This window comes from Phyllostomus discolor, chromosome 3 (genome assembly GCF_004126475.2).
Source record: "Phyllostomus discolor isolate MPI-MPIP mPhyDis1 chromosome 3, mPhyDis1.pri.v3, whole genome shotgun sequence".
Lineage (NCBI taxonomy): Eukaryota > Metazoa > Chordata > Mammalia > Chiroptera > Phyllostomidae > Phyllostomus > Phyllostomus discolor.
In genome coordinates, this window is record NC_040905.2 from 146,844,363 (window position 1) to 146,872,217 (window position 27,855).

A 27,855-nucleotide genomic window follows, 5' to 3' on the forward strand; every position below is an offset into this window, starting at 1 on the left:
AAGAGCCTGAAAGAACAGGCATTCGCTCTAGACGCGGGAGTAGCAGGTAGCCTTAGCACCGACCAAGGTGTTCCGGGAAATTCTGAGTCCTACAGGAGAGCCGAGAGGTGCTTTTGTAAAAAAAAATCTAAAGACATATTTAGAGTGGCTATTTAAGATGGGTCCCTAACTGAGGGATGGAGTGGAGGAAGCCTGCTGCTAGACCTGGACAGTCAGATAGGGTTGGATTGTCCAAGCCTCGCTTTCCTCCTCCTTCGACTTGTCAGCTCCCGAGCCCTGGATCCACTTGGCAGCTAGGCCCCTAGGCCGGAACACGTGAAGACGCCAATGAGAGGCGGGCCACCTTTTAGACTCCAAAGGCTGGGCCTAGTCCCACAACCTCTCTTACAAGCCCAGCCAGCCAGGCCTCGCCTCCGGTCCTCGAGGCTCTGGATGGATGAAGACTGCATCCCCGGGGCCTGGGGCACAGGGTCTGCATCGCCCGCCTGACAGCGGCGAACTGGGCTCGACTTCCCGCCGCCGGGAGCTGGCGAGCCCGCAGGTAAGCTCTACGGTACCCGAGAGCTGGACCCCGTCAGACTGCGCTCCGGAGCCCGGCTCCTCCAAGGCTTCAGGCCACGACCGTGTCCTCGACACACCCCTACTTTATGCTGCTTCTGTCCTTCCCTCGCTATTCCTGCTCGGAGTGGACAGCGCCGGGGGAGGGGGAGGGGTGTCCAGAAAGAAAGGATCACTGATGTGCAAGGAAAGGGGAAAGAAGGAGGAGGGGAGCAAAGGGCAGAGGGAGCACCGAGAGGACGCGGGCGAGGAGGGGGCCGGGTGTCGGGGGCGGAGGCTACGCGCAGCCGAGGGCCGGAGCAGCAGAACTTGGGGAGAAGGCGGGGTGAGCCGAAGACGCGCGGGAGCAGCCGGTGGGGGAGGGGAGCGCCGGGGCAGCAGGAAAGAGGAAGATGCTTAAAGGTTAAAAACGAAAATAAAAAAACTGCCGGGTGAAATGACCAGTTCTCGACCCACCCCGGTGCCCTCGGCAAGACAGAGAGTAGGGTGAGGAAGGGGCGCCCGACCCAGCAGGGCCCGGGGGTTGGGGCCCCGCCGCGCCTACCTGCCCAGGGCCGGGGCCGGCCGCTCCCACGGCGCCAGCGCCGTGCCGTGTCGAGGAGTCGCATCCGCCGCGCGCGGAGGTTTCCCTTCATTTCACTCCTTTCCAATCTAGAAGTAGAGCATAGCGCCATTTCTTTCAAAACTGATATCCAGCCTGCTGAATGGCGGGTAGAGCAATGACGTGACCCTGCTTGCTTTCTTTCTTTTTCTCTTTCTAAATAACCGGGTTTGGTGGAAAGGCGGACCCTGGGCGAGGGGCAAGAGGAATAAAGTGAGGGAAACCGGAGCCGGCGCGAAGCCGCGGAAGCGCCACTGTCCGTTCCTAGCGGCAGTCAGGTGACGGGCGCTGAGGGGGCGGGCTGCCTGGAGATGCGTCTGTCGTCAAGACCTGGAGCTGTCACCCCGTGGGGAGCCCGCGCGGAGGGTGTGTGTGGAGGGTGGGGGTGGGGGGGAGCACGGAGAGGCGGGAAAGAGGAGGTGGGGGAGGGAGAGAAACCGAGGGCTGCTGTCTCGGCCGCGCTCGCCACGCTCGGACCGCCTTTCCTGCGCGCGCGCTGAGCGCTGAACGGTCCCGAGATCTTGAGAGGTCTGGGCTGAGCGGGCGCGCGCCGCGGGCGCGGGGGCGCGCCTTCGGGGCGGTGATGGGCGCCACCGCCGCGTGTGGGTCTCTGTTTGAAATCAGGGGGAGAGGGGGCGGGCGCGACGCTGCAAACCTCTGGTGCCAAGAGGCGGCGCAGCGCCCGCGCAAGTCGGCCGCGGCGAGAACATGGTGAACTACACCTTTTTAGTCACGGTGAGGATTCGGCGCGTGTCTGGCCCTCCGCGAGTGAGGGCTTTCGTCGTGCAAATCCCTCGGCCCGAGGACGAGGGGGCAGCGCCGCCACCGGCTCTGCGGGCCGCTGCGGCCCTCGTGCTGGCGCTGGTGAGGAGCCAGCGCAGAGCACGGCAGCCGAATCCTGGAAGACCAGGTAGGAGAGGCCTCGAAAGGTCCCGGAGGAATCGGCCTTTAGGTGATTCTGGTGGGCGTGATTTTAACGCACAGATTAATCATCTTCCAGGGTTTGGAGGCTCATTTGAATCTCTCCATGCGGATTACACTTACTTAGAGGTGAGGGTCTGTCAATATATTGAGCCCAGAGCTCCTTCGCACAACTCCTTACTCCCGTAAAATCCGGGGGGAAACTGGAGATGCTAAGCCCACTCCAGAAATGCCCCTGGATTTTCTGGGTGGGACACACACGCACCGCATTGTGAAATACACCAGGTGTGTTTCTAAGGCACTTTATATTGTCCTGGAGGGAAGCATTACTAACGGTCTCGGTTTAACGGAGGCCGCCCTTTTTCTCCCCAGCCTTCTTGCTGGATCAGCCTTCCCTTCTTCCAGTAACCCTGTGATCTGACTTGGGGAAATAGTAACATTGATCGAAGGATTGCTAACTAGTGAGTGGAGAATTTGCAGTCAAAAATGGACTTTCGTAATGAATGGCAGGTAGTGAGTAGCAGGTTTGTTTGGCGGGTCGTATTCAAGAGCCTCCGGACAAAGGCGAAGGCCGTAAGTTTAGCAAAATCATCTCAGGCCACAATTAACACTTTTCAAAAAATGAGGCCTACTTCTTGAAAAGTAGGCTTCTAAGGAGTTTTGTCTTCACATTAGCTAAATCTTGATACAGTCGGTGTGATTTCCTATGGCCAAAATAATGGAAATATATAGAGTTACAATATGCAAAATCCTATTAGAATTTGGATAATAAATGTGAAAATTTAGTGAGGTTTCATTTTTGTGACCATTCTTGTTGCATCATTTCCTCTGGAATATATGTTTTAAAATGAAAAGGCCAGCCGAGAGGTAATTAGTTCTTATTGTAACGTTAATAGGCTTTTTGATTCATACATGTAGAACTGTTACAACTATCAGTGTTTAAGTGCCTCAATTTTATTGGCAAATGTCTACAATAAATTTAAAAGGTGAATCACATTTTCTTTTTCATATCATTAAGAGAGTTCAGTTAGCAGAAGCTTATAAGGAATTTTATAGGATTAGCCTGTTTTTTTAATGCTCCTTTATTTGTAGCAGCAAATGTTTAGACACTATGATATGTTTTTGAGTATCATAGTTGTTAATATTACTCTCTATATAAAGCTATTTTATTTAAGTTATTTTATACTAGAAAGCTACAGTAACAAAGTAGAACATTTTAATCTATGTAAATACTATATGTGTTATCTAGTTTAAGAATATGTAATATAATATTGTGATTACTTTAAGTTATAGAAAATATTTTATAGTATATTTATTGTATAAAATATTAAAAATATAAAAATGATAGGTTCATTGAAAGAAACCATTCATTTCTTTCTGTTTAGGTATAAATCAATTTTCAGGAATGATGTATAAAGTTATTTTAAAATCCATTGACTATATGAAAAGCCCAATTTTCAGCAAATGTCTAAACACAAAACACATGACTTCAAAAGAACAGAATATATTGAAAATATGTGCAATTCTTCAACTTTACATGTGAAATTTTACACATGAATAAACATTTAGAAGTATCAGTTATATATGATAAGTAATTATAAGTTGGGTAATTATCCTGGAATTTATGCAGTCTTCGAGAGCCACAGTACTAAAAGTAACTTGTATTATTTAATATTATTAAATTTAATAATTTAGTATTATTAAATTTAATATTAATGTAAATATGTAAGGTGTTATTTTAACATAATTTTAGTTTCTGCAAATATATTCACTATGACTTTATGATTGAAATGTATATAATAAAATTCCACATTTCTAGTTTATCACTCATGCCTGATGAATCACACTGATTTGTTACTTCTCCCTTGGTGTGTTTACAAAATAGTGATATTTTTATGAAATTAAATATGTTTGTCAACTACTATTTGGAAACTCTTAGGGTTTTTAGTGTTTTCTCAACGTTAGCACTGTAGACTTAGCATAAACCATTATTTTCAGTGAGTGTGTGATCCCCAGCTTGTATTATGTTCTAAGTGAAAAATAAACCTTTCAGGAATCATTTACTTCTTAATATTCATTTACTTCTTTGAGGACTCTTGAATTTTAAAAATTCCATTGTCTTCTAGCATAACAATAATGTAGCCTGTTGCTATGTCCAGAATATTTTACACACCTGCTAATCACATATTTGTTCATTGCTGCTATCATGGTAAAGTTAAACCATTTTCCCAACATGTGAATAACTCCTATAAGGAAATTGATCCACATCATCTCAAAATACTTTAAGTATTTCAGAAGACTGAACAGCTGGCCCAATGATTTTGCTCTTTTAAAGCCTTTAGTCTTTTTATTTATTTATTTATTTATTTTTGAGAAACACAGTCTCAGCCCCATGCTAAAGCTGGCTGTGCCTATACACAACGTAGTCTGTTTTTAAATAACTGGTAAATATAGGATAAATGCATAATTATACCTATTTCCAAGGCATCTGGGAGTTAGGCCTCTGGCTTCAACTCATGCTTCCCTTCTCTGCAGTCTTCAGGCTGGGGCTCTCCCTCCTCCCAGAGCTGAGCTAGGGGCTTCCCAGGACCTGAGAGAGTGCACAAACTGGGAAGTGAGCCTCAAGCTTCTTGGAGAGACTTCACCCCTCTCACCTCTCCCACCTCCCAACTCCTACCACCCTCCTGGCCCCAATTCCTAGAGATGACGCAGTATCCTGAAGATTTAATTGGCAGGTGGAGTAGATTTCTCCAGCAAGAGTTTAGACACAGACCCACTTAGAACCCCACTCCACAGACGCATTACTTCTACAGCCTCTGCTGGACCCCATCTTTTTCCACAGGTGACATTTTATCACAATAACAGTAACTGCAGATCATAGGTTCTATGTAGAGCTGGACTCAGAACCTCACTGGGTGGGGACGGAAGTGGAGAAAACACAGTATGAGTGAGCCTTGTGGATTCAGAAGTGTGAAGTATGATAGGAGACTTCCCTAGGTCACTTCCCCAGCTTGAAACTGGCAAGCCTTTTTTTCTGGAGAGGAGGGGTCAGAGTGGGTTAGGTACATTCATGGGGAAAGCATAGTTCCAAGACTGAAGGTCATTGTGAGCCCTTGTGTTCCGGGTGGCGACCAGAGTGTTGAAAGGCCACATCCTCTTTGTTTCTCTGTCTGGATTGCAAGGTGGTATGGAGAATGACCCATATTTTTTCCAGTGATGTCTCTCAACTGTTTTCTTCTTATACTGAAACTACCCCGCCCTCAGTTAAATAATTCTAATGAAATCATTTTTTAGAATGAAAAACATCTGTAAGCCTTATAACAAGATCAGCTTCTATGACAATAAGCCAACCTGTGGAGAAAACTTGGGGAAAAAAGACTTGGTTCAGTAGGGAGAAAGGAAGGTCCTTTTAAAGGCTCTGCTCCATTTCAGAAAATGTCTACCAGTTTGGGACCTCCAATTTCATCATATCCTAATTCATAGTATTTCAGTGTGTATTCAGCAATACCGTGTGTATTGAAAATTATTGAATTTACTAAGTATTAATAGCATTTGTTTTTTGCAAGCAGGGAGTATTGAAGAAAGTCTCTACTTGTTAGTGCACTTATTTATTTCGTGAGCCCTAGAATGATTGGTGCAGTTGGGTGGAGCTATATAATCAGGAAGAAGTAATAAGAGGGAAAAAATTAAAACCATCAGTTAAAACATTTTAAATTCCAGTGCCTCAGAGGTCCTTTGAAAAAGAATAAGTTGATTTTTATTTTTATATTATAAATAATGTAATGACTTTGTTTATAAGAATATGAACTTTATTACAACTATCTCTCAGTTTTTCCCCATTACCTTCAAAAACTTAAATCTTAGAATTTAAATGGTTGCAAAGCCAGTAGGAACTTTTTTAAGAGAAGAAAGGTTTTGTAGAGGTTAAGAACTATATGAGCAAAAATAGGTAATCTCTTAAGCAAACTGAAACTAATAAAATTGTGTAGAGTGGTATAAATATATATGTCTTTACTTTTCTAAGCATGAAAGGTCAAAGAAGTTAGGCAAAGATTATCAGCAGCATCGTTACTTGGGCTACTACTTATAATACGTGTTTTGGGGGCTCACTCTCAAAAAAACTGATGAAGCAGATTCCCTATGGCTCCCAATAATTGGCATTTTTAGAAGGCACTTGAATGAGACTCTGTTACAGGTGGCTCATTGGAACACCATTGACAAATATGGCCAGTGTGCTTTTAACCTTATTTTTGCTTATTTTTAAGGCAAGGTCCAGCTTTTAAATCAGATTTAAAATTTTAGAATCAGTCAATGACATTTTGGATTCTGGGACACTGAGTCTGAGTCATCAGGAGGAGCTATTTTACTAAATGAAGGAGAGCCTTTATTATTATGTAATTCTTCATCTAAATTGAAAACATTGTCTCTTTTAATACTATAGGCCATCCCAATAATATCTTACATCCCAGACAGAGAAACAAAAAGGATGAGGCCTTTCAACACTCTGGTTGACACCTGCAGTGGAAGGACAGATTTTTATGATCAGAACATATCTGACGTGGGGGTGCACCAGTCTGCATTCCCACCAACAGTGCACTAGGGTTCCCTTTTCTCCGCATCCTCTCCAACACTTGTTTGTTGATTTATGATGGCCATTCTGACCAGTGTGAAGTGGGGGCAAGGATGTAACAGAATATACTTGTGTGTTGAAGCTTGTAACATCAGACAGAAAATTTCCACATAAGACACTTATGACATCTAATCTTTTTGAAACACTGTATACATGTACCCCTGTTTATATAGAATGAATGGTGCTTTCTAGGTAGGTAGGGGTAGGTAGGTAGATGATAGATAGATGATAGATAGATAGATAGATAGATAGATAGGCAGACAGATAGATTCCGGTTCACATGACAACCTAAAATTATGTAAGTAAGGAAAAACAAAACATGGAAGTGTTTCACAGGTTTAAATTATATGTAAGACCAAAGCAATATCACTGCAAAATGTAGCCATAAGAGAATAAAGCATTTATGGACAAAATGATGGGCCTCTGTGTCTCTGAAAAACACGCTGATGAGAGGGAAAATATATATATATATGAATAATGTGAACTACAAATCATTTGCTCAAAAACAAGAAAAACTAAAATATTATGCCTTCCAAATAATAATAATAAATTTTCTGCTTTGAAATACAATTTGTTTAATGTTACATCAATTACTTTGCTGATGTATTAAGGTTAAAAGCATATGTTTTGGTTTCTTTTTTTGAGTGCCCACCATTTCTTGCTCTGTTTGGCTCAGGCTGCCAGATCATCTGACTCAGCAACTGTACAATTCTTTCACCCAATTTAAAGACACAGTAGCTATCTAAAGAACAATGACTCTCCCAACTGCAAACTTTTCCACCCCATAAAACAAGTGGCATATTTTAACTTTAAAATAATTGTTAAATATCTATTCATGGAACAGATTGAATTTTACTCCATTCTCTTTATTATAAAATAGTTGAAGTTTAATATATTTTGTGCAATGTATGATTTTCAAAAGAAGCTCATTGAAACTTTCAAAAGCACTTATTCAACTTTGTTTTCTCTTTTTCCTTCACATAATTATAAGGAGCTTAAAGTAATAGAGCATACCTTACATCATCTCATTTAATTGCCACATTATCACTCTGTTATGTGGATTTTATTTATCATGTCATAGACTGGAGACTGAGGCGTAGATAACTTGTTGCATTGTCTGCTAAAAATCATTGTGCTTTTTACCCCAAATGTCCTCACTTGCTACTTTATAACCACCTCTCAACTGCCTTTCCAGTGATTACAGCTCTTCTACTCCACTGTTGCTTTGTAAGTTGCTTAACTCCCTTGGATTTCTTTTTTTCTCAGCATTAGCTACGTATGTTCCACTAAACATATATTGATTGAGTGGGTAAAAAATTCTGAAAAATATAAAGCAATATAATAAATAATAAGCAAAGTCCTTATGGGCTCCAAAAGCCATTGAATCTCATAATAAACCAAGGGGGTTAACTTCTTCAGAAATTTATTTATTGCCCAGACCAAAACTAATGCAAAACTCCCTTGTAAATTCAATATAAAATACTTACTCCCACTTTGATTTAAGAGTAATCCATGGGAAACCTATGCACCAGCAGAGGGAAGAATCACTTGAATGATGAAGTAGAAAGACTACTTTCTTAGAATATATGACCTGTGATTAAAGTCCATTTTCTTTACTTACTAGTTGCGTGATATGAGGACTAAATACTTAAAACTATCAGTGCTTTCATTTTCTCATCTGTAAACCTGAGATGGTACTCTGTAGTATTCACCTATTAAGAACTAGGTCAAATAGTATATATAAAGATACACTGTGAACATTCAGTTGATATACATCTGTCAGTTATTGTTAAAGTGTCTAAATAAACTATACCCTTTAAAAATGTTAGTTTATTTTTAAACCCTTACTTTACTAGAATTTAATTATTTATAGTAGGTAGAAATTTCCAAACTTTATTTTAAAAATATACATATAATAATAAAATATATTTATTTATTCAATCCCTGGCACACTCTAAGGTGCCAGGTAAAATTAGTTAAGTTTGCTTACTATTTTACCCACACATGTAGAGAAGCCCTGTAGGATGGCTTTTACAGTGTGACTCTAAACTTTTCTAGTATTCATAACTGTTAAAAAGATATTAAACAATATGCATGAACTTCTGTTTTCTAAGATAAGAAATCAAATGCATTCTAGAAACTAAAAAAGGGGTTATTTACTTGCCCTTAATTTATAAAAAAGTTCAGTAACCCAGGATAATAATTCTGGAGAGAGCATTGGGGTAATAGATTCTTATTTCCTTCCTAATGGTTGCCACAGTCTGAATATCTGAATCAATAGTTTTAGTGAACCATTTTCTAAAATTCCTTTAGTATAAATAGTGTGTGTCTGAGAAAGGAAGAGGAGACGAAACATTAAAGTCATCCTCAAAACCTCCAAATTGTATGCTTCAAAAGTGACCTTCAGCTATTAATATTCATATGTAGCAGGACACCAAAGAGACAAAATATATTAAATATGCTTCCTTAAAGCAAAATTGACTTAGGTGTGTAAAATTGATGCAGAGTAAACATAAAGTCTATTCTGTTATTACTTTCTTTTTAAAAAGTTAAGTTTGCAAGTTATAATCTTAATCATAAAAAAGAAAAACATAAAACTATTCCCTGAACCCAGAGACTCAAAGGAAAGCATGAGTGAAAGTGTTTTATTGTAAGTGAAAGGTGCTAAGACATGAATAGAAAGCATTTTTTATTTTTTTTATTTTTTTTATTTTAATCATTGTTCAAGTACAGTTAGAAAGCATTTTTTAAATTCATTCAAGAAGTTGATTTCTTCCAGAGGAGTTTAACTGCATATTAGGTGAAGAATTTGACTTGAGGAAGAGTGTTCAATACAAGAAAATAATTATGATCTTTTACAATATCAGAGGAGAGTTGGGCTTCAGAACACTCAGAAGTACAGGAAAGACAAAAGGAAAAAGAAAAGAAAGGAGAAAAAAAAAGAACAGTAAAATTATAGAGCCCCAAGAAGGCAGGCTACTTTACAGGATGCTTGTGGGGAAGGGGTGACAAAGTCTCCATTTGAAGAGCAAAGCTTCAATATAGATTTCCCTGAAATAAGAGAGCCTAAAATCACTGTTAAATTCAGTCAACCATGAACACTTAACTCCCAACCCCCCAAAAAACTGGATACAATATCATTTGTTTCAACAGTATCTTTGAATTCTAATACCACACACATATCTCAGCAGTATAAGCAAAATGGAATATTGTATATGTTCATGATTAGAAATTCAGAGGGCAACATGTGTTTGAAAGGATAAAATTTATCCTTTAATGAGGAAAAGAGGAGTCTGGGAATAGGGGTTTAGAAGGTAAACTTATTATTTCTCAGTGTGCCTGTAGTTTCTCCCATTGTCCCTCCTACTGGCCTGCACACTGAGGAGCGAGGAGCGATGGTGGGTGGCAGTAAATGCAGAAGGAACATTAACACATGCCAGCGCCCCTTCCCATGACTCAACGAAGGCTTTTGTGGAAGTTCTTTCATCCTAACAGCCAACTTTATTACAAAGAAGCTCTGTTTTCAGGGGGTTAGAATTCAAAGACAGAATTAATCACACCTTTTGGAAGGGAGTTTACTAAACCATGAGCACCTGCCAGAATGTACAGTAATGAACAAAAAATACCCAAGAGGATATTGACTTTGATGGCTTAAATGAATAACATCATAGTAAATGTTATATCTATTCTCAAAAATAGTAAGCTCTATTTATTGAGAGCCTACTGTGAGCCTATGAGATATAGATAAATGATAGATAGATAGAGATACTATTATTATTATTATTATTATTATTATTAGGAAATTCTTTGTTCCTTATAATAACCCTAATGAGGCAACTTTTATTTTCCTCACTTTGAGAGCTGAGGAAATGGAGGTTCAGAAAGTTTTCATAATTTATTCAAGTGTGCAGACCTGGTAAATGAGGGATCAGGTCTCTCTCAGTATAAAGACTGGGATTGTCCCATTGCTCATGCTGCATTTTGTCTTTTCAAGATTGTATTAAGGGTATGGTTGACATATCTCACCAACCACATCTGTTCAAGTCGAAGTAAGTAGCTGTGACCTCAAAAAATATGGAGAGATGACTGAGTTCAGTATCTGCAGTAAACATTTATTTACTGGGTAACCATGGCAGTGTAACACTCCTTTATTTTCTTATCTGTAAATCAAGGCAGTAGCCTTTTGGAAAGTAATTTTGCAATATGTGTCTGTAGTCTTATGCTCTTTGAAAAACTGCAATACTGTTTCTTGTAGCAATTAGAAACACGTTAAATATCTGAAAACAGTGACATCATTAAGCCAACTATAACATTTTTTTCAATGGAATGTAATATAGCTATTAAAATAGTGTTTATGAAGTGATTTTTGAAAAATTATGAAAATGTTCTAATGATAAATGAAAGGAAAAACTCATTTCAAAATTTTGTTATATCCACAAGAACTGAGCAAGAAAAAAAAAACAAGAAATATTTCAAAATGTTAATACTCATTGCTTCTGTGTAGTGTATGTAATTTTTTATTTCCCTATGCAGCTCATTTTTTTACATATGTGAACTATAATCAGGAAAAACTTTTAAAATTGTGGGACCAGTTTCACTGGGTTAAGTGACTTTGAGGGGACCTCAAGATCCAAATTTTTACCACATTCCCAAAAGTGAAGAACTTGTCGCCGTGGTCTAGGATTTGCAACCTACCAGAAGGCACAATTTCCAAAGAAAAGTAAGGACTGCTAAATTGCCATCCTGTACTCTACAAATCAGTTTAGAGGGAAACATAGTAACAAGAGTGTGGACCTCTCAGAGCTGGGAACCTTGAGTTTAAATTCCACCTCCGTGTGCATTGTTAGTTAAGCACTATGGGCTTCTTTTTTTCTCTGATTTATGAAGGAAGGATAATTCTATCCCACAGGACAGTTGTGGGATTAGAAATGATACATATAAAGCTGCTTAATGCTTCTCACAAAGTTGGGTTTCAGTAAATGGCAGGCATTATTATGTTCTTGGCAACTTAGAATGAATTTCCTATTGTCTCTATTTGTCTGTCTGTCTCACCTTTAGTTATATACCGTAATACACATTTGTTCCTCAGGATGAAACTAATTCTCAATATTTGTGCATGTAAACAAATTTTATATATATATATAATTTTTATATATAATATATACACATACATACTATAGATATAGGTATATAAATGTACATATGCGCACATAGTGTGCCAATATTTCAGTTTTCTCAACTGGCCAAATAGCTACAAATAGATATAAGTAATTCACCATAAGAAACTTCTCAGTATGCAAAAGCAGACAGTTACAAAATCAGAGGAGAGTTGGGCTTCAGAACAGAGGAGAGTTGGGCTTCAGAACACTCAGGTACAAAAGAGTTGTTAGGAAGTGATTATTTTCATGGGCTGCACATATTATTCACTTCCTGAGTCCACTCCAGAGATTTTTTTAATAGTAAACTCCTTACATAGATTTAAAATTATATTTTTTGCACACAACTTAGAAAAGCCTTCTAAGTTATCCTCAAACTGGTCTTGGGAAGATGATGATAGGTCCTGCAGGCTCTATGCCCAGTTAATACTTTGGAGACAAGATTGAAAACTTGGGACTTACTTATAATTATGAACCAGGTTTACAATAAGTTAGGCATTTTGAATTTTGTGTTCCTTACCAAAGTACTGTTTCAGCAGGAAGAGAGATTTTACAATAATTCTGAGTGAACAGAGATGTCAGAGAGTCCCTAAAAGAATGCCTTATTCATAGCAGACCCTCAATAATTGTGCTATATCTGAACTTAATCAGAGAAAAGTAAAAGAGAGAAGGAATCATCCTCCACCTTGAATTTTCCATAGATCTCATCCTGGGGACACATACCTTTTTCTTACAAACCAGTGGGGAGGTCTGTTCTGTCTTCTCAAAGGGCTCCTTTTTATGCTAAAGCTACCTTTTCTCCTGTTGGAAAAATAATTAAAGGGAGGCCTGGCATACTTTGCCATTTTTTTCCCTAAGAAAGTTCTTCTTAATGTCATTGAAAATACTCAGATTGGACCGTGAGGCCTTAGGATGCCTACCCAGGGGCATTTCAAGGGTTACTCCTCTTGGCTGAAAACCCATCTCTTAAGGCACAATTTTTATTATGCCCACCTTGCAGATGGGGATATTAAAGTCAGATAAAGTGCCTCTTGCTCAAGGTGACAAAGTAGGTGGTGGACCTCTTTTCCTTACTTTATTAACTCTTCCTAAATGAAAAGTGGCATGAAATTATTCTCCCTTAGTCTTAGTGGCCTTAGTCTTCAAATAATCCTCACCTGCACTCAGCATTCTATCCCAGAGTCCATCTATGCAGACTTATCCCAGCTACATCTGTAACAAAATCTATTACAAAGTGCATACCTGGCTCTGATAATCTATTTCCTAATTATGGGATATTCTGCAGACCCTGAAATACAACATCTTTTTCCTGGTAATACAGTTTTGAGGTGTCAGTTTTTAGAATGTGTTTTCCTTCTCCTAGACTGTTAATGTAGGCTCCTTCAACAGCTCATCCCAATTGAAGGCCGCCTTCCTCCTCCAGAAAAGCAAACCTGTTGATAGTTGTTACTAGTGCACCCTCTTGACTAAGGACTGTTTTGTTTTTTAGATGCACAACATGAAGTCAAGTGCTTGACATGTAGTATGTACTCAGTTACTGTTTGTCAAATGAAGTTATGAATGATGGTTTTCAGAAAAGAAACTTTTTAGTCTAATACATTATATTTATTTAATTAATTAGAATGGCTAATAAATGCACATAGTACAGAATTTAAACAACAGAAGTTGAAGATCTGAAAAGAAAGTCTCAGGCCCTTCCCAATTCCTTATTTACTCCTCCAACATTTACATATTTCTCTGAATCTTTTCAGAGATAGTCTATGTACATTTTATTTTTAACTATATTTTGTGTAACTGTATATTACTTAATAACAATACTAATATTAAATATGGTAAAAAGATGTATGCTTCTAAAACAGCTTTTGTGTATGTTTTGTTATAACTTCATGAAGTTTACAGGCTAGGATAAGATGGCCCGTTTTAAAGATATGTACATTGAAGCTAAACACAGTCTCAAAAGACTTCACAGTCTAAAAGCAGTTAACTATTCACTAGATACATCAGAACCATCAGTTGGTCCCAATACTGAGCTATTTTCCAACTTTTTTATTTTCTCAATAAAACAATGTTGCATATCATATGTTTGCATACCATGCATATCATTCCTTGCCAATTCTGCCATGCCTTGTTAGAACCAGAATCTAATTTCAGAATATTACCTCCTCAAATATCTTTCTGGTGATGTTTTAATTGATATTCACATCTAGAATTACTATTCATTGATTTGTAGGCTTTCTAGAGTAGTGCCATTGTAAGGTTTTCTTTACTTTAAGTAAAATATTCAGGTGCTCCAATAATGTCATGGTCTCCACTCTCAGCTGGGTGTTGCAGACTGATGGAAAGGTTACCCTGTCTAAGTCTTGCTCAGCCCATTCCCCTTTTGTCATAGCAGATGTTCTAAACCTTCACCACTCTCACTTCCTAACCCATCATCTTATCCTCACTGCAAGCAAGCCAGCCTCTTCGTTCACAGAAGGAAGTGCTTCAACTTCCTCTCTGCCCTGACCCTTTCTCCCTTCTCAAATATAGTTTTATCTACTGAGTCCAAATTTATGACCATTCCTTGTGCCTCATATTCCATTCCTTCCTGACTTTTTAGGGACCTGGGGTCCACAGAAATACCCTAGTTTGTGTGTGACCTGAATTTCTCTTTTCCTGTTCTAGCTGCTCTTCCCCTGGCATTTTTCCTTCAGGGTATTGTGTGTGCTCAGATCTCTTCCATCTTCCCTGTGCCTCCCCTTCACCATACGTCACCTTCAACTATCAGCTAAGCTGTGAAAGAATTACCTACACACAGTGTCCTTGCTATCTAACTCCTGGTTTTCCTTTTGGCAATCTGAGCAGTCCTGTGAGGCTCCTTTGTAGGTTCCTTTCAGAAGTTTATTTTTCCAGCTTCTCACCATACATCCTATTAAATTACTTTTAGCCCATTCCCAAACTTCCAACCTTTGCACATACTCTCACCTTTGCCTAGAACATCTTTCTCCTTCTTTTACGTCTTTATAATCCTACACTTTTCTTCAAGACTAGAGCCAGCTTTCAGCATCCATGAAGCCACCAGGTGAGATTTCATTGTCTCATGTCATTCTGTTTCCCTTTGTTCTTCTATGCATGCACTGCCTCATTTAATCCCTACACCAACTGTTTAAGGCAAGCACTATAATTATCCCAGTAATATAGATGAGAAAACTGAGGCCCAGATACATTAAGTAACTTTGTTTAAAGTTATAAAACCATTAAGTAAAAAGTCTAGGTTTATAAAATTCATAGACACAGATGACAGTATAGTGGATATCAGAGGGAAAAGGGGGTAAGGGTAGTTAAGGGTAAAGTGGGTCAATTATATGGTGATGGAAGACTACATGATGTATCATAGAACTGCATACTTGAAGCTTATATGATTTTTTTAAAGATTTTATTTATTTATTTTTAGGGAGGGAAGGGAGGGAGGGAGGGAGGGACGGAAAGGGAGGGGGAGAGAGAGAGAGAGAGAGAGAGATAGAGAGAGAGAAACATCAATGTGATTTTATTATCCAATGTCACATCAGTGCATTTGATTCTAGGTTTGAATCTAGGCAGTCCAATGCTACAGTCCATACATTTAATTCTTCCCCCAAATCCCACACAGCCCCCACCATGCTCTATCCTTAGCCTTTGAGCTTGTTGAATGAATGATCAAGTGTGAATCTTTTGCCTTAAAAGACTGACCAGAATTGAGACAGGTTTAAATTTCATAATATACATTTTCAAAATGGCCACTGTAGCACAAACCTAAATAAAGCCATGACCTTCTCAGTCATGGGAAGAAGAAAAGTTGGGGGATGGTAATAAATGACAAACTTAAGAATTTACAATGCTCTTTGACATACATCATCTTATTTTACCAACCCATGAAATATAGTATGATTCCATTTTACACATGGGGAGACTGAGGCTGGTATTACCAGCAGTGGAGTCTTCCATGTCTCTACATAAAGCAGCCAAGGGATGTTTTTATGTGATCCCATCACTCACCTCCTTGAGCAACAGTCCAATAAATTGCACATGAATTTAAAGAGTTCTTGGTGTAAGAATCCATACTTGAGTGTGAGAGGAATTTCTGAATTCCCTGAAAGTTATATTCAGAAATACATGTGCACACTCTAAAAATTATTATATACTTAGATGATGTATTATAGAATTGTACCCCTGAAACAAATATAATTTTATTAACTAAAGTCACCCCAATAAATTCAATACAAATTTTTTTTAAGTATTGCCTACTTTTTTGAGGAGAGGGTCTGCAGCTTTCAACAGATTCTCAAAGGTAGTCTGCTTCTGCCTCAAGATTAAGATCCTGTGACATGAAAAAAAGATGTCTAAAGACCACTGCTCTAGGGCTCTGATGTATTTAAGAATCCCCTGGGAAACTTGTAAAAGCTGCAGATTTCCAGGCACATCCCCCAGAGATCTTACTTTGTAGATCTGGAGAATGTGTGGAGAACGCACTCTCTGATGATTCTACATAATCTGTGGACTGGGCTTTGAGAAATCCCACTAAGTTTTCTTCTTAGGTCACACTGCATTTGCTGAAAACTGCTTATTTAAACCATTTTTTTCTGAGCCATCAATAAAACTGCCTTCTTTGAACCATATTTTGTGTCACATCTTTACCTTTCAAAGACTTCCTGCATTTGTAAAGAAAATTACCCAAACATCTTCACTGATCTGTCTCCTAAAGCAAGGGACATAAAGGAAAGAATAAGCAAATAGGACTTCATTAACTTAAAAAGCTTCTGCACGGCTAAAGAAAACAGCATTAAAATTAAAAGAGAACCAACTATATAGGAAAACATATTTGCCAATGATACCTTGGACAAGGGTTTAATCTCCAAAATATATGAAGAACTCACATGACTCCACTCCAGGAAGACAAAAAACCCAATTAAAAAATGGGCAAAAGACTTGAATAGACACTTCTCCAAGGAGGACATACAGAGGGCCCAGAGATGTATGAAAAGATGTTCTGCATCACTAGCCATCACAGAGATGCAAATTAAAACCACAATGAGACACCAACTCACATAAGTCAGAATGGCCGTCATAAACAAAGCAACAAACAAGTGTTGGAGAGCATGTGGAGAAAAGGGAACCCCAGTGCATCGTTGGTGGGAATGCAGACTGGTGCAACCACTTTGGAAAATAGTATGAAATTTCCTCAGAAAACTAGAAATGGATCTGCCTTTTGACCCAGCAATTCCACTGCTGGGATTATATCCTAAGAATCCTGAAACACCAATCCAAAAGAACCTATATGCACACTGATGTTCATAGCAGCACAATTTACAATAGTCAAGTACTGGAAACAACCTAAGTGCCCATCAGCAAATGAGTGGATCAAGAAACTATGGTACACTTACACAATGGAATTCTACACAGCAGAAAGAAAGAAGGAGCTCTCACCCTTTGCAACAGCATGGATGGAACTGGAGAACATTATTATGCTAAGCAAAATAAGCCAGGCAGTGAGGGACAAATACTGTATGATCTCACCTTTAGCTGAAACATGATCAACAAAAGAAAAAAAGCAAATAAAATATAACCAGAGACTTTGAAATTAAGAACAATCTAACAATAGCCAGAGGGGAGGGGGGAGGGGACTGTGGGAGTAGGGTTTTAGGGAACTACTATAAAGGACACATGGACAAAACGAAGGGGGAGGGAGAAGCAAGGCAGGGAGGTGGGTTTGGATGGGGTGGGAGGGAGCGGTGGAGAGAAAATGCAGACAACTGTAACTTAACAACAATAAAGTAATGTATGAAACAAAAAAGAGAGAGAGAAATTACCCACGACATCATTCATCATCACCAATGCTCTCCAGCCACCACCACTAATTGGCATAGTTTCAAAACTCCATGTTTTGTCTGAGCTAACAGCAATTGAAAGTATGGTCAGAGATATTCTGGGTCTTCAAGATAAGTCAACAAGAGATTGAAACATAACTTTTATCTTTTTTAAGATTTTATTTGTGTATTTTTTGAGAGGGAAGGGAGGGAGAAAGAAAGAGAGAAACATCATGTGCGGTTGCTGGGGGCCATGGCCTGCAACCCAGGCATGTGCCCTGACTGAGAATCGAACTTGCAATGCCTTAGTTCACAGCCCACGCTCAATCCACTGAGCTTCGCCAGCCAGGGTGAAACATAACTTTTAAATAGAGCTGGGTTATCTAGTAGGCAGACTAAGCATTGCTTAAGGCATCAGCAAACCTTGAGCAATCCATTTAAAAAATATGTATTTTTAAGTGTAAAAGATAAACACAGGAAAGATTAGAATTTTGTTGGATTTTCTTTTGCTTGTTATACTCTTAGTTCTGTTTAATTTTTCATTAAACATGAGGGTGGAGGTGGAGAGTGTCCATCATCTTTTCTGTGTTAATGAAAAAATTTCATAGAATATTGAAAATTCTGTACAATGCGTTTTTTCTCGGTGTGTCACAACAAGATTGCAAAAGAGTCCTCAAAAGAGCTAAGAACTAACAGCTATTATCTTAGGATGTATGGCATTGTTCTGAGTGTTTGTATGTACATTAATTCATTTAAAACTAATAGCAGCCTTAGGCAGTAGGGACCACTCTTAATTCTACACCTTATAGCCAAGAAAACTGAAAGGTTTTTGTAACAGGAAGGAGATGTGTAGGAGGGTGGAGGGGAGAGGAACAAGGACCTGTGTGAGCCTGCTCTCAGAATCACGATGCGACTTCTCAATAGAACGTTGAGCGCTCTTTCTGGTCTGGGAGGTATTTTGTAGCAAGGAATCGATCAGCCCAAAGACTCACTCGCCGCCGCTTCCCCCTCTGCTTATAGGCAAAAATCTCCTCCATCTTTGTCAAATACACGTCGTCTTCTGCCGGCACAAGTATGGGAAACCGCCCCCACACACATGCACACGTGCGTTTTACTCGTGTGTGAGTGGGGAAAGTGGACAGGCCGGCGCTGCAGGCGGGCAGTCTTTAAAATGAGCGTTTTAGTCCTCGTAGCCAAATGCTGGGTGGAGGGGGAAGTGCGTCTTAACGGAGGCTAGCCTCAGACTTGTACCGGCGCTACAGAATGTTGGCCGGGCTCTGGCGAAGGGGAAAGGATCTCTCCTTCTAATTAAAAGAGAAAAAAATGCTTTGCCTGTGACATCAAACACCCTGGTTCAAACTCGGCAGTGAGGAGGAATCCTGTGCGCATTCTAGTGCCCGCATCGGAAGAAGGAAAAGGCGGGGGGTTGGGGAATTTTCACTTGAAGAGGGAACTCTCTGCAAGACCCCGGTGCGCCCCTGCCGCGGCGCGAGGGGCGCGGGGTGGGGGCGCGGGGTAAGGGCGAGGGGCAGCCCCCCCCCCCAGGGCTCCCCCCGCCGCCGCTCGTCGGGCTCGGCGCGGACAGCTCGGGGACCGCGCCCGGGCGGGCGACCTGCCCAAAGGCGGCGGCGGCGGTGGCGGCGGCTCCGCTGGGGCCGCTTCAGGGGGTGTCACAGTCACAGAACGGCCGTGGGGACGGAGGCCTTCTCGGAGGGCACGTGCGTGCACTTGCTCCTGTGGACAGGAAAACGCGGCAGGAGGAGTCTGGGGGCCGCTTCCGCCGGTCGCTAGGAGGAAAGAGGAGGAGCGGGCTGGTCACGAGAGGCTTGGGCGTGCCGCAGCGCTCCGAGAGCCAGAGTGGGAAGGAGGGAGCGGAGGGCCCACCGTGGGGAGCAGCATGGAGCCCTCGGCAGACTGGCTAGCCACCGCGGCCGCCCGGGGCCGCGAGGAGGAGGTGCAGGCGCTGCTGCAGGCGGGGGCGCCGCCCAATGCTCCCAACAGTTACGGTCGGACTCCGATTCAGGTGGGTGAGCAACTCTGCGGCGGGCGGGAGCAGGGGTGGCGAACGGCTTTGAGGGTCTGGGTTTGCCAGAGGGTCGGTACCAGGTAGCGTTTCAATTACCGGTAGAGGCGAGACATCCTCGAGACTTTTCCCACGAAGTCTAGCGTCGTCGGAGACTCCTCTTAGGCATGGCCCGGTGCACTGGGTGCTCCGGAGACCAAGGGAGGAGAGAGGAATCACGAGGGTGCAGCTCTTTAGAATGCTGTGAGGACGTGAAAAGAGAACCTATTCATGCTCATGTAGACCAAGCTAAATCCTCTCCTCTATTCTTTATCAGATACAAAATTTACAAACGTTTGGTGTGAAACGTAAGATTTTAAAGAAAAGTAAGTTTTGGGATTTCTTTGTCCTGAACTCACAGACCCCAGAAAGGAACTGATGATGATTTCCTTCCTCGGAGGGATTTCAGTGGAAATCTACCGCTGTGTATGTTGTGATAAAAATCGATTGAAATTATTCAGGAGTAACTGCATAGTGTGATTTTTTTAAATTTTAACTGAGTAGGGAAAGCATATGCTTGTTTTACAATATATGTGAACATATATTTAAATGCAAACATATTAAAACATTAGTGTAACATCGCCTGAATGTCACTTTAGTTAACATTTTAATGGTATCTGCTACTACTGTTGCTATTGTTTAATTACTTGCTATAGATTAATGCATTTGAAGTAGAGTTTTTAATTCCTCAAGATTAATGCATTTGAGGTAGAGTTTTTAATTCCTCGTTGTTGAGAAATTTCATTTATCCTCTACCCACTCCATTTTTTTTTTTTTGTTAGTGGTGGTGGAGAGTGAGTAAAACTCAGGCTAAAAACAAATTTTTCCTGGCAGTCACTATCCTAGTTTTACAATGATGATCCCAGTGTTGACAATGATTTCTGATTCTGAAAAATAAAATTTTTATAAAACAAATGTACCAAGTCTGTCCAGGAAAAGTCCAACCATTGTTAATATAATGAGAACTATTTGCACTACATCGATGTAACTTGGCACCCAAGGAGAATGGACTGGAATGAACATGCGTGAGCAATGACGACTTCACTGTAGTAGTTAGTGGAAGCAATAGCCACCATTGAGAGAGCATACGTACTTTGGCTGCGGCATTCAAAATGAGTGAGCAGAGCTACAAATCTGCATCACATTTTTTGTTAAGCTTGGACATTCCTCCCTGGAAACTGTTTGGACTACTCAGAAGGCTTCCAGGGACAGATGATGCAATGAGTACAGTACAAGTAAAACTATGGCACAAATAGTTCAAAGATGGTCAAGAATCTGTTGAAAGTGATCCACGTTCTGGAAGGCCTGCAACTAGCAGAACACCTGAGAATGTTGAATGTGTATGGGCTGCAATCAACAAAGATCAGCAACTGACATGTGAGAACTAGAAAGTGATCAGGAGATTCCAAAAACTACTATGTCTCAGATTTTGATACAGGATCTTGGCATGAAAATGTGGAAAAATTCATTCTGTGACTTCCACTACCAGAGCAGAAGAAACATGGTACTGCAGTTGCTAATGATGTGATTAAGACCACTGCCAATGAACCAAATTTCTTTAATAAGGTCGTAACCTGAGTTGAACAGTGGGTCTATGGCTATGACCTTGAAATGAAGGCCCAGTCGTTCTAGTCCTCCACACCCCCAAAGAAGGCATGCAAAATTGCAGCCAGCTTAAGACCATGTGAACTGTTTTTTAATTGGGAAGGTATTGTCCATCACAAGTACGCTCCTCCAGGCCAAACAGTTAACAAGGAGTACTACCTCATATTCTTGGTCAGATGAGAGATGCAATACATAGAAAATGGCCCCAGCTATGGGCAACCGATGATTGGCAGCTTCATCACCACAATGCCCCCGCTGGCTCATGCATCACCTCTCCTGCAGAGTTTTTAGTGAAACATCAAATCACCTAGGTGACTCAGGACCCCTACAACCCAGATTTGGCACCCTGTGACTTCTGACTTTTCCCAAACCTAAAATTACCTTTGAAAGGGAAGAGATTTCAGACCATCAGTGAGATTCAGGAAAATACGATGGTGCAGCTGATGGAAATTCCAAAACGGATTTTGCAAAGTGTTTTGAACAGTAGAAGAGACGCTGGGAGAAAGAACTGCATGAGGTCCCAAGGTGCCTTGTTTGAAGGGGTCTGAGGTGTCATTGTCCTATATACAATGTTTTTGTATCTTGTTTCTTCAATAAATGCCTCTATTTTTCATATTACATGGCTGGGTATCTTCTGGATAGACTTCATATATCGCAAAAACTCCAGCATAACAAGACAAAGGAGCCCTGGCTGGTCTAGCTCAATAGACTGAGTGTGGGCTGGGAAACAAAGAGTCACCAGTTTAGTTCCCAGTCAGGGCACATGCCTAGGTTTCAGGCCAGGTACCCAGTGGGAGCCACATGAGAGGCAACCACACATTGATTTTTCTCTCCCTCTCTTTCTCCCTCCCTTCCCCTCTCTCTAAAAATAAATAAAATCTTTAAAAGAAGGCAAAGGAAAGTAACTCTACTGGGAACTTCACAAACATCACAAGTAAATTTGCCAGAAACTATGCTAATATGATAAATTTTACACACTTTAAAATAAGATATAAAAGTAAAACAAACGTGCCTAAAACATGAAGTTATCAGCCCTGGCTGGCATAGCTCAATGGATTGAGCGCGGGCTGAGAACCAAAGTGTCGCAGGTTCGATTCCCAGTCAGGGTACATGCCTGGGTTGCAGGCCATGACCCCCAGCAACCGCACATTGATGTTTCTCTCTCTCTCTTTCTCCCTCCCTTACCTCTAAAAATAAAAATAAATAAAATATTTTAAAAAAACATGAAGTTATCTGGGACTTGAAGTATGGAGAGAATTTGAAACTAAAGAGTTTGAGTGTTTGTAGAATGAGTCTGTTAAAAATAATGCTTGCCTGATTCATAAGTTGATATCTCTAAAATATCACCAGCAGCTTGGAAACTCTTGAGTTTCGCCATGGAGCTCTGGAATATGTTAGAAGAGACCTTATTTGTTTAAATACAAAACCAAAAAAGAAAGTTGGATGATTAGCTCTAATTTTTTTAGTATAGGGAGGGTAAGAATATAGAGAAAAAGGAGCATGCTTTTGGTTTAGAACCCTAATCAAAAAATGTTTTACTATTAACAGGCTTAATTCACTTTATTTTTCCTGTATAAAATTATGTGGTGGCCACAGCTGGAGCCTGGGTCCTCTGCACAGAAATCCTGGTGTGGATTTTTACAAAATGGTCAGTGAATTCCTGATAGGGAGACTTCGTGAACAGTCTCTTTCCAGAGGTCAGAGGTGAGATAGTTGTAAGTCTTAGAGATGACATCAAAGGTGGCCTTGGCAAAGTCTGGGGTGGCAGCACAGCTCCTAACTGAGGTGTAGCAGTCATCAATACCATCATCCATCAGCAGCAGCTTTTTAGGCACAGGGGATGAGATGATGCCAGTGCCCCTGGCAGGGATGAGGCACACCAGCACACAGCCACAGTGCCTTGTCACCTTGCAAGGGACAGCAATGGGGGGTGGGGGGTGGGTTGCCAGTCTTGTTCCCCCAGTAACCTCACTGCACAGGGACAATAGAGAGCTTGGCCAGGATGATAGCTCCACAGATGGCAGTGGCTACTTCCTTTGAGCACTTAACACCCAGACCAACATGTTCCTTGTAGTCCCCATTTGTGACAAATGCCTTGAACTGGGTCCTCTGGTCTGTGTGTGCCTTCTTTTGCTTGGGCATAATCTTCAGAACTTAGTCCTTGAGGGATGCCCCCAAGAAAAAGAAAAGGTCAATGATCTCAGATTCTTTGATGGGCAAGGAGAATAGAGAGATCTCCTTCAGGGACTTGATCTTCATGTCCTTGATCAGGTGGCCCAACTTGGTGATGGGGATCCATTCCTTGTCCTCCGTGAGCTCAGTGGCTCACGAAGCCTGGCTGCAACCTCAGCCCTGGATGCAGCTGCCAAGTCCTTGAGGGAAGACAGCTGCAGCCTCCCATGATTCCAGGGTCCCAGGAACTCCTGCCCCCACCACCAGCGCCAGTCATCCACCATTCCGTGTTTCCTTGCAAAAGAAGAGCCCTAATCAAATTTGTGTTTAATATAGAAATACTTAGTTGACAGAAAAAAATTTAAACTACTAAATTAAATTTAATGTCTCTTCAAATGGATTTAAGCACCCTACACAAATTTTCATTTAATAGATTTATTTCTTTTTTTGAATTGCATTGCCATTATGATTTAAATACTTAAATGTTAGGTTACTGTTCAACCTTTAACACTAATATAATAAAATATAATTAAAACATTTAAAGCCAGTTAAATGAGAAAGGACTTCTTTGGGTAAGCATAGTAATAATGTCAAAGGTTTCCCAGTTTTTATTTTAAAAAAATACATTGTTCTCTTGCACTGCAATAGTTTTTCTTTCTTCTTTGGGGCTGTAATTTGGTTTTATTTACAGTTTCCCGTTTTCACTTCCTCCAGGACAAAATAAACAACCATAGTGTACCTCAGTATGGATCCTTGGTTTGGACAAATTAAGTAATATGTGCTTAATATAAAATGTAACTAAAATAAGTAAACTCCTTTTCATACAGTCACTATTATCCAGCTAATATAATTTTTTAAATGGTTAAGAATTTTCTACCACCACCACCCACCATGCAACAACACTCAAACTGAAAGGTTGCTCTGATTATGGACACTTTGGTGATGGCTTTGTTTCAAAGATGGTCTAGGACTCAGATGAGATCAGGACCTCTTCACTTTTTAACAAGGGCTTGGATATACAGCAGTGAACCATACATCCCTGCGTTTTACATAGTTTGATATCAAAATGAAGGGGAAATACAGGAGGTTAGGCAAGTTTGTTCCTCAGTCTGCTGCTGTTCTTTATGCCTCCAGCAGTGTTCTATGTGTGGCTGAAATTCTGCAAAAGGTTGGAGAATATAATGGGAATTCTGCATGTACACAAAAATGGAATGAGTAGAAAAACTGGCTAAGAGAGTCAGTAACTGAAAGCAAATAAAGAGTAATTAGACCTCTGTGGTTTTTACAACCACTCTCTGAACAGGGCAGCGGCTTCACAAATTTCTCTCATTAATCCTGCCTCTAACGCCTGGTCCCTCCGGCAGGTCATGATGATGGGCAGCACTCGCGTGGCGAAGCTGCTGCTGCGCCACGGCGCGGACCCCAACTGCGCGGACCCCGCCACTCTCGCGACGCCGGTGCACGACGCCGCCCGGGAGGGCTTCCTGGACACGCTGGTGGCGCTGCACCGAGCCGGGGCGCAGCTGGACGTGCGCGACGCCTGGGGTCGCCTGCCCGTGGACCTGGCTGAAGAGCGAGGCCACCGGGACGTCGCCCGGTACCTGCGCGCGGCAGCAGCAGCGGGCACGGAAGGCGATAGCCACAGGGCTACGGATGCCGCGGAAGATCGTGCAGGTGAGGGGGCCGATCTAAAAATTAGAACTTAGAGAGCCTCCTCAGCCCAGCGCACTCCCTTTCAGAAGAGAACGTTGGCTCCCGGAGAGCAGAGTCTCAGCTCCGCTGCCAAGCCAGCGGGGACAACCCCCGCATCGCAATCGCTCTGCCTAGTCAGAGCTAAAGATGGGAAATGGCCTGGGACGGACTTGCGCACGTCAAAGCCCACCCCATCAGCCCTGCCCCCTGCTCCCCAAACACTCATCCTCCCCGCAGCTCAAGGTGTAACTAACCTAGAACATTGACTCGACAATAGAAGTGTAGTGGCCGCATCCATTCAGGCGCCCTTAGTTTCTCCATTAGGATACTTTGGTTCCTAAACCCACCTTGGGACTTCCAAAACCAGTTAGGCACCGCACGCACCATCCGGCAGAGATCTGTCATTCCTGGGTCCGTTGCAAAATTCTAAGTCTCCCCCTCCAGGGGCCTCTGGGGGTGTGGTGCCTGGAATAGAGACCTCTCTGACCCTTGCAGTCTGCACACCGGGATTTGTTGCACATGCTGGGAAAGGGACCCTTTCTTGAGCTTTTCCCTCTCTTAAGCTTTCCGATTTTGCGAGAGATCGCTGAGAGGGAGGTGGATATGTGGTTCTTACTCCCATCTCATCCTATCACCACAGAGACTTTTCCCGCGGCTTCATTTCCCCACCTCCATTCCTGCCTACCTCCTGTGCCAACTTTAATTTTTTTCTGAAGGGGGAACCTTTTTATCAAAATACGTATAAGCAATATATGAAGTTTGCACGAACATTTAAGGTAAACAATGACTTTAAAGACACTGAGATCTATTCTTTGGTCTCAGAACTGGGGCACTAGGCTCACTGGGCCTTAGGGGAGCTGGGGACAGACAGGAGAGGCTCGCTCTGGGCCCTGGGCCGGGAGGTGCCTGGAGTGCAGCGCCTCGGGTGCGCGGACGGGGTGGGGGTGGGGTACAAAAGTCTCCTTTAGCCTGCCTACCCTCTCGCTTCTCCAACTGAAGCTTGTGTCCCACAGTCAGACCGAGACAGGCATAGGATGAGAGGCCAATCACAGGAGGAAGAATTGGGAGCAGTGGCGGAACAGAAATAGATGTTGAACCGAACACCAGGAAAATGAAAATTAAGTAACACTTTATAATTAAACATAAGATTTCTAAACCAAGCATGGAAGCCCCTCCTTCATTACTTACTTTTTCCCTTCCTTCCCTCCCTCCCTTTAACTGAGAACCTACTACGTGATCTAGCTAGGACACAAAACTGAAGGATAGAAAACAGGAGTCCTGCCCTCATAGAGCTTGCATTCTGGGAAATAAATTTCAAATACCATAACAATGTATTTTTAAGAGAGCGGATCTCTAAAACCAATGTGATGGTTGAGAATGAAGTGGGAATAGGAGAGGAGGCTATCTTAGCGTGGTCCGAGAACCTGACGGGTGACCAGAAAGTAGCCATTGGAAGCAGAGAAACACTCGAGAGTGAAGACTGCGGAAAGGAATGGCGGGTCAAGAGGATCGACAGGTGGGCAGGAACGTGGACACAGGGAGATCAGGGAAGAGGGCAGGGGCCAGATCATGTAGGGGCCTTGTAGAGTGAAGAAAGGATAATTGGTCAAAATTCGGATTTTGTCCTAGAAACGTTAGGAAGCCATTAGCTGATTTGGGAGAGGGATCTGGGAAGGAAGACACCAGGACTGGAACCGAGGGTTCTCAGACTGCCGAACTGCGCCTGATCGGGTGTCTGATTCCGCGAGTTCGCTGAGTCACTCGTCAGCGTCAGGTGCAGGCGATGTTTGAGGACGCGCGAAGGCCGAAGCGACGTCTTCATTTTCCGGTGCCTGGCGTGCTGTGTGGCAAGCACTCAACACCCGTTATATATATACCGGTTTTCCTCTCCCAGTCCGCGCGGGCCCGCCCATGCTCTCCTTGCCCTCGCCCTAGCGGGCCCGGTCTCGGAGGCCGCCAACGAGCCAGAAGCGTCCAGCCGGGCAGTGTCCGCGCTGCGAGATGCGGAGGCCTGGGCGAGGAGGCGGGGAGGTGCGGCGGCTGCTGGCCGGGCTCAGATTCAGTGAGGAGACCCGGTGCGGAGAGTTGTCCACTCAGGCGAAGCTATCCTTGTCCCTAAGGGTCTGAATACCTGGTTCGAGTCGTGGAGGTGGGGCGGGGGGAGGGCAGGAGGAATGGGTTGCACATCTTTGATTTCTGGTTTCTAACGTCTTTTTCCCTTTCTGCCTTTTGCAGATCCCGACCTCCTCAATCAGTAACAAGAATAAGACCACCCTGACCTGCGTGGCTCTGTGGTTTGCACAACATTCCGCAGAGTGGAAGGCGGCCACAGGTCGTTGATTCGATTCGGGTCAGGGTACATGGTCGGGATCCAAAAATAAATAAAAAAATATTTTTTAAAAAAAGCCAGAACACCTTTGGACTCTCTTGATCTTCAGTTGCTTCAGTCTTCGCTAAATTTCCATTCATATCTCAATCTAGGTATTTTACAAAAGGTAAAACAACAACACTGTGCCTGCTTTTTTATTGGTTTGGAGTTTTCAGGAACCAGGACGCAGGCCCAGAGAACAAACACTTTTATATTGGTGCTTCCTTTTACGTGCCTGGCAACCTGGATAGATGAAACTGGGTAAAAA

The 27,855-nt window shown here is 42.1% G+C and overlaps 1 protein-coding gene and 1 pseudogene across 5 annotated transcripts; one reads left to right on the forward strand and one right to left on the reverse strand.

Moving 5' to 3' along the window:
- Positions 1 to 27,616, forward strand: CDKN2A (cyclin dependent kinase inhibitor 2A). Of its 5 annotated transcripts, none has more exons than XM_036021539.1 (3): positions 1 to 541; positions 24,892 to 25,201; positions 27,455 to 27,616. In XM_036021539.1, exons 1-3 carry the CDS (start codon positions 437 to 439, stop codon positions 27,475 to 27,477), a joined length of 438 nt encoding a protein of 145 aa, XP_035877432.1. In that variant the 5' UTR covers positions 1 to 436; the 3' UTR covers positions 27,478 to 27,616. The 5 variants fall into 5 exon arrangements, with proteins under 5 accessions (XP_035877432.1, XP_035877434.1, XP_028360765.2 ...); XM_036021541.1 differs by lacking the exon at positions 1 to 541 and adding an exon at positions 1,345 to 1,437; XM_036021540.1 differs by lacking the exon at positions 1 to 541 and adding an exon at positions 1,933 to 2,069.
- On the reverse strand, positions 22,897 to 23,662 carry LOC114500600 (annotated as a pseudogene).
- Positions 27,617 to 27,855: the final 239 nt, after the last annotated feature.

Coding starts and splice junctions, on each gene's coding strand:
- CDKN2A (XM_036021538.1), top strand. CDS start 19,586: ATGGAGCCCTCGGCAGACTGGCTAGCCACCGCGGCCGCCCGGGGCCGC. Junction 19,712..24,891: donor ACGGTCGGACTCCGATTCAG/GTGGGTGAGCAA, acceptor TCCCTCCGGCAG/GTCATGATGATGGGCAGCAC. Junction 25,202..27,454: donor TGCCGCGGAAGATCGTGCAG/GTGAGGGGGCCG, acceptor TGCCTTTTGCAG/ATCCCGACCTCCTCAATCAG.